This window comes from Rhinolophus sinicus, chromosome 5 (genome assembly GCF_057876585.1).
Source record: "Rhinolophus sinicus isolate RSI-liver-muscle chromosome 5, RSI-T2T, whole genome shotgun sequence".
NCBI classification, from domain to species: domain Eukaryota; kingdom Metazoa; phylum Chordata; class Mammalia; order Chiroptera; family Rhinolophidae; genus Rhinolophus; species Rhinolophus sinicus.
This window is the reverse complement of record NC_142505.1, coordinates 3,932,158-3,941,068: the sequence shown is the minus strand read 5'-3', so window position 1 is coordinate 3,941,068 and position 8,911 is coordinate 3,932,158. Positions and strand designations below refer to the sequence as shown.

Here is an 8,911-nt window from a genome sequence, read left to right as displayed (position 1 = left end):
ATTTTAGTTACTAGTCATAGTGGCCGTCTTTTCATAGTTCCATCAGTAGAACAGGAGATATTTAAACCAATTTGCCTCTTAGAAGATAGAAAGTCATATATTTTTAAATTAAGTTCTATTGAGATCACAAAGATATGGGATTTGGCATAAAACTCTTCACTTTAACGGTTCTTCAGGGAGTCTATCCTCCCTGTACTCTCATCTCCTGGAATGATTTACAGGGATGTTTAGAATACACAGGGCATCAGAATAGGTCTTTGCTCTGGATGATGTGGTATAGCTTCAAAAAATAGATCAGAGAAACGATTAAAATGTCAAACTAGCCTTAAGAGTTACAAAAGAAAAGGAGCAAGATGGCATGTTCTCTCTTACCTAAACCTGTAACAGAGCTTTTGTGGAAGGTCCTTGAAAGATCCTAGAGAGGTCACAAACACCTCCCCGTTTCCGTGCTCCCCACTCTCGGCCGAGAACTGCATGATCCCAGAACATGCGCTGCCTCTTCAGCTAGGAACCAGTTCCGTGGTTAGTGCTGGGCCCTGGAGCCTGGCGGCCAGCGATGGAATCCTGGCTTTATCACGCGTGACTGATAACAGCTCAGTTTCTCCATGTGCAAAATGAGGAGCTTCCTGCTTCATAGAGTTATTGAAGATTACATGAGATCATACACGAGATTACACGAGGTCAGGTGCTCTGCACAACACCTGCAGCATGGCACGTGCTCAATATGCAGCAATACATGGCGTAGACTCTGACTTCTACCCCACTCACCCGCCATTCATCCATGCATCCATCCATGCATCCATCCATGCATCCATGCATCCATCCATGCATCCATGCATCCATGCATCCATCCATGCATCCATCCATGCATCCATCCATGCATCCATCCATCCAAACTTTTTTCTTCTGCAGCTTCGTGGCTTCTGGTCGTTTGTATGGAGTTGTCACAAACTTTGAGTAGTTGCCTGTCCTTTACTCCTTTTGCTGGCTGTTATTTACGTAGAATGAGCTCAGGTTTGAGTCTTACATCAGGCCCTGGACTGTGCGGCCTCACTGCTGGGCAATAACCCCTTTGCTGCATGTCTCCTTCTGCTCCAAGAGCCAAATGTGTTTGTGAGTTTTGTTCTACACTTTTGATCCAGACCGTTTGATAATTGAAAACCACAAATGTGAGTCACATAGACCCCAGGGTTAAGTTCTGCCTCTTAGCAGCTGTGTGATTTCAGGGAGGTTGCTTACATCTCTGAGGCTGAGTATCCAGTTTTTTCATCTCTAATGGAGGGACAGTGGTCCTCACCTCCTGGGGTGACAAGAGGGGTTACAGGTAAGTGATCCAGGTGCAGCCCCCAGCAGGGGGCTAGATACAAAATACATGTGTTTTTTTAGCGGTACATTTTCCTCATTGGTTTTTATTTAAGGATAGATGGTACACAATATTATATTAGTTTCAGGTGTACAATATAGTTAATTGACATTTTTATACCTTACAATGTGATCACTCTGCTAATTCTAGTAGTCATTTGTCACTGTCCAATAAATGTTTATGGACAATATTATTGACAATAAATGCTTCTCCCTCCTTATTCCTTCAGAAGTCCCCATTGTAAATGGTTTGTTACCCTTTCCACCACGACCACCCCTCTTTTGTTTATGAGTGAGCTGTGCTAGCTTGTACAGTAATGCATTAAAATGCTACTTAATTCAGGACAGCTCCCTGCTAGGAATGAATGAAGATTCTGTTCAGGCCCAGGCTGGAATTGACCTCGTCAGTTTAAGCTTATGGGAGAGAGAGGGGGTGGCCAAGGCAGGAAGGAGAGCAATAGCTCGGTCTGGTTCCCACTGCACCCAAAGCTGCTTTTGTGAGCTGTGTGACAATGGTTTTGTGTCATAGTAAGTAGTGTACAACTGACAAAATGGGGCATGGCAGGAGGGCTATCGTATTTATAAAAAAAAAACACACAAAAAAACAACATACAAAAAAACCCTTTTTTTTTTTTTTTTTTTTTTTTTTTGTATGTGGACACTTTTTGCGGGGAGCAGAAGGTTTCCTGAATGTAAATATTCCACTTAGTGATTGTATAAAAGCCATTGGCTTCCATGTATGTCAGATGTCATCCTTGCCACTTCCTGATTATGTGAACTTCGCATTTCCCCATTTAAGCTTTGGAGCTAAGCATCGAGTTTGTCACTACTTTTACGTAAGTCTCCCATGGTTACTGCTGCTAAGGTAAGAGTGAGCCTGGAATCTCCTCCGCAAAACTCTCTAAAATTTTAAATTTCCTGAGTGTGTAAGAGAGAGGAGAATATAGGGAGAATTGAAGTTTAGAATTAAAATTTAGCTTAATGTAAAGAGTTTTGCTGTGTATCTCACAGATACCATCCCATCAAGCTTCTTAAGCGGGGAGAGAGGCACTCAGTGTCTCCCATGGGCTCTTCTGTGTCCTTCTCTGCCTTTCCCATGGGCCTGTGACCCCAGCCTCTGCCCTTCTGGAGATGTTCCTCCTTCCATCTTGGAAGGGTGTTGGATGGAGGGAGAGGACACCGGACGTGCAGGGCGCAGCATAGTCACCCACTTGCGAACGGTTATGGTGTCAGGCAAATGATTGCTCCTATGGGCCTTAGTTTTCTTATCTGTAAATTGGGAAGAAGACCCAATTTACCCAGACTTTTTGGGATTAAGTTAAATCCTCAATTTCTCAGGATCTGCAGTACAGAATCATATCGTGAGACACACCCATGGTCCAATGGCTGTGGGAAATGCTATATACGTTATATTAGTCCGGTCAAGTCTTGGGGAGGGGGGTTCTGTAATACAGGAACCCCATTTAGTTCTGTTAACTTGTGCTGGCTAACGCTGAACCAGCAAGGACAAAACGCCTGAGTTCCTTCGCCATCTCCTCGTTGTTATCACGCGAGAATACCTTCTCCTTTCATTTCCTGACGTGGCGTCCAGAGGAGGGCGCTGGCCATGGTGCACGCGGGCAACCACGTCCACTCCAGACCAGATCAAGTCCTGCAGACACTCCAGGCCCAGAGCATTCTGGGTTCCGGTAGTGACTCTAAAACCATCTTTAAAGACACATGTTTCCTCCAGCTGACCCCTTATGAATAATAATGAAAAACATTCTGCCTGCAAGCAGGGTGCGAGTGAAAGAAATGAGGTGAATAAAGCATTTTCAGTTAGAAAGCAACAGAAGTAGTTAGATTCCCTTTCAATGCATAGAAAGGCTGAAAGTATGGTTTTCCCGGCAATGGGTTAGAGATATGAAATGGTCTTTTTCCCATGGTGAAAACAGTAACAAAGAGAAGAAAATGCCTTGCTAGATGAATAGAGATGGAAAGCAATCACCAAGCAAAGGATTGATTACAGTGTCCTTAGCAAATAAATGAATGGCTGAGTAAATATCAGACCATGTGAGAGAAAATAATGGACGTAGATATTGTTTGTAAAAGAATGGAGATGATTCCTTTTTTAAATCACACGAATTAGAAAAATTGATAAATATTGCATTTGTTTTTATATTCATGTCATCAGTTTAATTTGTCATTAATTAAATGGCCAAATTTGGGAATGCCTATTTTGAGAAAATGCTCTAAAAATAACCGTGTAACATCAGATTAGAGACACATTATATGGCTTGAAGGTAATAGGAAGAAAAGAGAAAATTATGAAATTAGAAAGTGACCTATAATAGTCACTTTACTGGTAAATGTGCTATAACCTTCATTATCACTCAGGACTTCATTTGATGTGTAATTTCACCGACTGGCTAATTTATCAAATTAAATTAAGTACGATTGAGGAACTACTTGGTTAGGGAAAAAAGTACGGTTCCATGTTGCTTTCTACCAACTGAAAACCAAACCAATTATCACAGACAAGGAAAAATAAGCTAAAATATTTTATTGGAGGAGGAAAAGTTAAAAGATATTTTTCCCCCAACTGGCCTGGCAAAAGGTAGTTGACAGAAACACTTGGATGCCCAGCTTGCTCTGTACGTAGGATAGAGAAGGGGTTGCCTGCCTCCATTTACCCCCTAATATCTGAGTGTCAATTCTGTGCCCAGTTCAGATCAGTATTTTATGGCGTTGAGGTCACCCCCCCTCCTCCGGGCCCTGTGCTTCCGGGTCACCTCCCCCTCACCTCTTGCAGATGAGAAGGAGTTTGTCAGGTGGTCTCCTGCTCTCTGCAGGTACGCAGACAAGCGTCCCCACTGGCAGCCCCCAGCATTGCACTCAAAGCATCTCCAATTCTGTGTTCCTACATGGTACTGGCAATACTAGAGGGTAGGAGCTTTCCTCACCTCCTGTCCCCCCCGTGGGCTAAAATGTGACCTGAGGGACGGGGAACTTGTGGACCTAGTGTGTTTGTGAAGCAGGGGCGGCAGAGGGTGTTGAGAACTAAAATATGAGCTTGCCTGGGAATCTGCAAGGCTGCAGGACCCCAGCAAGAGGTGGGGTGCGGAGTTCTCAGCCGGCAGGGGAGTCTGATGGGATGGTTCTCCCTGGGCCCAGGGTTTCCCGCCAGCCAAGGAAGGAAGGCTGTGGGGAGAGAAGCTTCTAGCTCAGATACTGGTGCTTTTGTGCTGCCCACTGGCTTGGGCATTTGGAATTCTTTTTTTAATCTTTGAAATGGGAAGGAAAGCAATGCTCTGTGTGTCTTTCGAAGCGACTCATAAAACAGGGAATTTTACAAAGAAACCCTTCCGCCTGCCTCACCTGCACTCTCTGTCTGCTCCCTTTCCCTTGCTGGCACCTGCTTGCTCTCACCCCATTTACAATCTCATGGTTCCTGGTGGCAGCAGGTGCCATCTGAACAGCCCACTTTATTTCTCTGCTTTATCCATCTGTGTGTTCAAATGGGTCCTTTCTCTTCTAATTATACCTTTAAATCCCACCTGGCCCCACTGTGGAACTAAAAACGTGCCCCCTTCTATTCAAAATTCCACACACACACATTTCCTGGGAAGCACTTAATTCTACAAAAGTGTCTCTGTGTATTATTTGGACAAAAGACGTTAACCGTACCGAAGCTGTTCTGTTCTCTATTAATCACTTACTTGTCCCAGAGATATCGCCACTCATATAGGGACTAATATGGGTCTAAGCATATAGACAGCTGTTAAAAATGGTACAATGAGCACTACGTTTTGGAATACTACCCAACTCTATGTTTTAGACTTGGAGGGAGAGTGTGGATACTACTGAAAAAATCAAACTTTAACAAAACCCTTACAGAAAACGAATGTGACATATACAGTATCTCTCTCTCTCCCTCTCCCTCTCTCTCTCTGTCTCTCTCTCTCTCTCTCTCTCTCTCTCACTTTCTCTCTTTGCCTCTCCCTATTTAGTTAAGCATGAGATGCAGTAATACACCTTTGTTCCCCACATGAACTTTTCCCTCCATTAGGTCGGGTCAGTAATACTTAAAATATAGAAATCCTGTTCATTAAAATATCTTCATTAAAATAGAGATTTCGTCCCTTAGAAAAAAAGAATTCAAAACTTTTTAGGGCCTAGTTTTCAAAAGCATCGTGCTGTAGCTGATTTATTTTGGTGGTGGTTTTTAGGGATGTGAAAAATATCACCACTGCCACACCAAGAACTATAAAGGATACATTATTGCAAATGTTCTAAAAAATCAGAACAAAACTAATTTATTATAGTTCTGTCTTCATTATACACCACACGTTGGTGAGTTAAACACAACAAAATTATTGTCTTTTCTTTTAAAAGTGTCTACTAAAGATAAAAAGAATAAGGTAACAATTAACATGTAGTTTGTTACATTAAAAAATCTGATATACATATCTCTAGTGCCTGTTAGCTTGTTCTAAGCCTCTTTATCTATTACAAAAAAAGAAAAGTCATTGTTCAAAGGCAAACATTCAATTCAGTTGATACAACATTACAGTACAGTTAACTAACATCATTCAACGAAGGTAACAAGTCTAGCCTCTGCTTCTTGAGTGAAAAGTCTGTAGACCAGATTGCTACAGAAAGTTCAGTGCTGCTTCAGACTGTATTGTTAGCGTTTCAGAGGATGTGGGACTGTCTACTGATGGCTTCAGAAGAAGGGGTGATGCTACTGGTAAAAGCACAGGGGAACCCCACCTGTCATTCCTCATTTTATTGAGCATCGGAGTTAGAACAGCATTATTGAGTTTAGCACAACTAAAACAAAATAATAATAATAATAATATCATCATCATCATTATCATAATCATAATAATGATAAGAATAAAAACCAAACACAAACTGGAAGCCCGGAGACGCTGCCAGCCGTGTCAAATTCTTGCGATACGCTATACTAAAAAAATTTGAAATATCCACCCGTCCTCTCCACTCTGCCACGAACTAGCAAAGTCAAAAATACAAAAGTCTTCAACTTGTTACTTTTGCAGAATAAAGCAAAAATGTCTTTGTGCTCCTTACTACCAGAAGCAAAACGCCCACCGCGTCACCACATGTAATAGCTTCTGGAGGTGTCGACCTGGGTCGGCTTGGTGTCTGCAGAACCGTCCTTGTCTTTCTCGTTGTCGCCTTCCCAGAGGTTAATGAGCGGGGGGTACAGCTCATTTAGTGGGATGGAGGAGGTCTTTTGCATATACTTTTTTAATGAATGGTGGTAGTTTTTTCTCTTAAACCTCTTGGCAATATACACGGCAATGGACGCAAGGCTAATGACCGCAAACACGGAGCCCATGACCGCAGCAAGGGCCGTGCTGGTTTCTTGGTCAGAAATGTCCAGCGCGAAGGCAGCGTTTTTGGTTGTGACGTTCACACACGACCTTTGAGTCTGCTGATGGATGTTGGACACCGTGAGACACACTTCGTAGTCTGTGGCAGGCTGCAGGTGTGTGAGGTTGTACTCGTGGACGTCCACGGGGACCCTGGCGGTGTATGTTATGTGGGGGTTGTCAATCTTCATGGTGGCAGACGACCATTTTAAGTTTGACGTCATGACGTTGGAGTTCACTTTCCAGGACACTAAGATGGAGTGAGATTCCGTCTGCTTGACGTATATTTTCAGCACCTGGGTACCATCCAGAAGGGTCCCGTTCACCTTAATTGTCACCACGCGCGTGTCCGCCCCTTCGACATTCTGGGCGACACAGGTGTACCTTCCTGAATCTTCGATTTGTATGTTGTCTATTTCCAAGGTGCCTTCACTGCTTAGCTTGTATTTGTCTGAAAGCGTCTCCACCGTGACCTTGTTTCCCAGGGGCGTCACCCAGTAAATGTCCGGTTCCGGCTCGGCCATGGCCCGGCAGTCCAGCAGGACCGCTGCGCCGACCTCCGCGTTCAGGTGGCTTGGGAACGTGTCGTGGGCGATCATGGGCAGGCACTGCTCGCCGGGGTCCCGGCCCAGCGCCTCCCTCACCTGCTGCCCGCGGTACTCGGGCGGCGTGGCGCACAGCATGCACAGCGGCTCCATGAAGCGGATGCTGGTCTTGTTGGAGCCGATCCAGTGCGTGACGCAGTCGCAGCGCAGCGGGTTGCTGTGGATGCTGATCTCCCGCAGGTTGGGCAGGGACTCGACCGTCTTCTGGTACACGGCGTTCAGCGCGTTGTTGTTGAGCATCAGGCTTTCCAGCGCAGGGACGCTCCGGAACGCCAGGCGGTGGATGTACGCCAGCTTGGGGTTGTTGGTGGCCTCCAGCTTCGTGAGCTCCGGCAGGTTGTCCAGGGCGTAGCGGTCCACGGACACCAGCTCCCCCATGTTGTTCATCCCCAGTTCTTTCAGGCGGAGCATGTTTCTGAAGTCCCCTTCCTGGATTTTGTGGATAGGGTTTTTGTTGAGGTCTAAGAATTTCAAATTTGGAACTTTCTGCAGGGCGAGTTGCGGGACCTTGACCAGCTTGTTATCGTAAAAAGACAGGCTTTCCAGGCTATCCAAGCCCACCAGGGCGTTCCCGGGAATGTCCGTGAGGTACATGCCCGCCAGCACCAGGCTCCGCAAGTTGGAGAGAGGCCTGAAGTTCATGTCCAGGATGCCGATCACGGGGTTCTCCCCGATCATGAGTATCTCCAGGTTGGGCGTCGAGTCGAACCAGCGGCTGTCGATCACTTTCAATCTGTTGGAGTTGAGGTGGAGCCTCAGGAGGTTTTTTAGGCCTGAGAACGCGTTTGCAGAGATCGTGCTGATCTGATTATGGTTGATGTAGAGCTCTTGGAGGTTGCTGAGGTCTTGCAGACAGAAGTCCGTCATCTCTGTAATCTGATTCTCCTCCAGGTGCAGCGTCGTGAGCTGGCTCAGGTTGGCCAGTCCCACCTCCCTGATGCTCGTGAAGTTGTTCTGGGAGAAGTCGAGCTCCGTCAGGTTGTAGAGCTGCTGAAGCTCGTCCTCGGTCTTGGCGATGTTATTGCTCTGTAGGAGAAGCACTTGCGTGTCGCTGGACAGGTTGCCGGGGATCCGCGTGAGGCGCAGGTCGTTGCAGTCGACGGTGGTGGCTTCCCTGTACGTGGACTGCGGGGTAAACCAGGGCCTGATTTCACACACACACAGCTGGGGGCACTCGCTGCTCTGCAGGGAGGACCCAGTCCATGACGTCATCAGCAAGCCCAGCACCAGTCGGCAAGCTGCTGACGACACAAAGCTCATCTCGGCCATGCTGGCCTGGACCCCGACACTCACGCGTTGGAACACAAGGGGCTGGGCACTGTGGCGCTACGTGGGACAGCGCGCAGAGGAGGTAAACATTCACGCCTGTGAGTCTCGGCGGGCACGTGGAGGATTCCAGAGTCTGAAGGGATGGTTTTCTGGAGTTTTCAAAAGGGAGGGAGCACTTAGGGGTCTGTCAGCTGCGCCCCTCGATTCCAGGCATGCCCCCGGGGCTGGGGCACCAGTCACTTCGGCCAAGTCACAGTCTGGAGATGTGCCTGCAAATGAGATTAGGACAGACGTCAT

General features: G+C 46.3%; 1 protein-coding gene across 1 annotated transcript in view; it reads right to left on the bottom strand.

The window, feature by feature from the left end:
* Positions 1-5,516: 5,516 nt before the first annotated feature.
* Positions 5,517-8,911, bottom strand: part of LRRN1 (leucine rich repeat neuronal 1) — a 35,469-nt gene continuing 32,074 nt past the window's right edge. Inside the window, exon 2 of the mRNA XM_019749137.3 lies at positions 5,517-8,883. Within this exon, the coding sequence (XP_019604696.3) occupies positions 6,461-8,614 (2,154 nt within the window). The 5' untranslated portion in view covers positions 8,615-8,883 and the 3' untranslated portion in view covers positions 5,517-6,460. The remainder of the gene's footprint in view (positions 8,884-8,911) is intronic.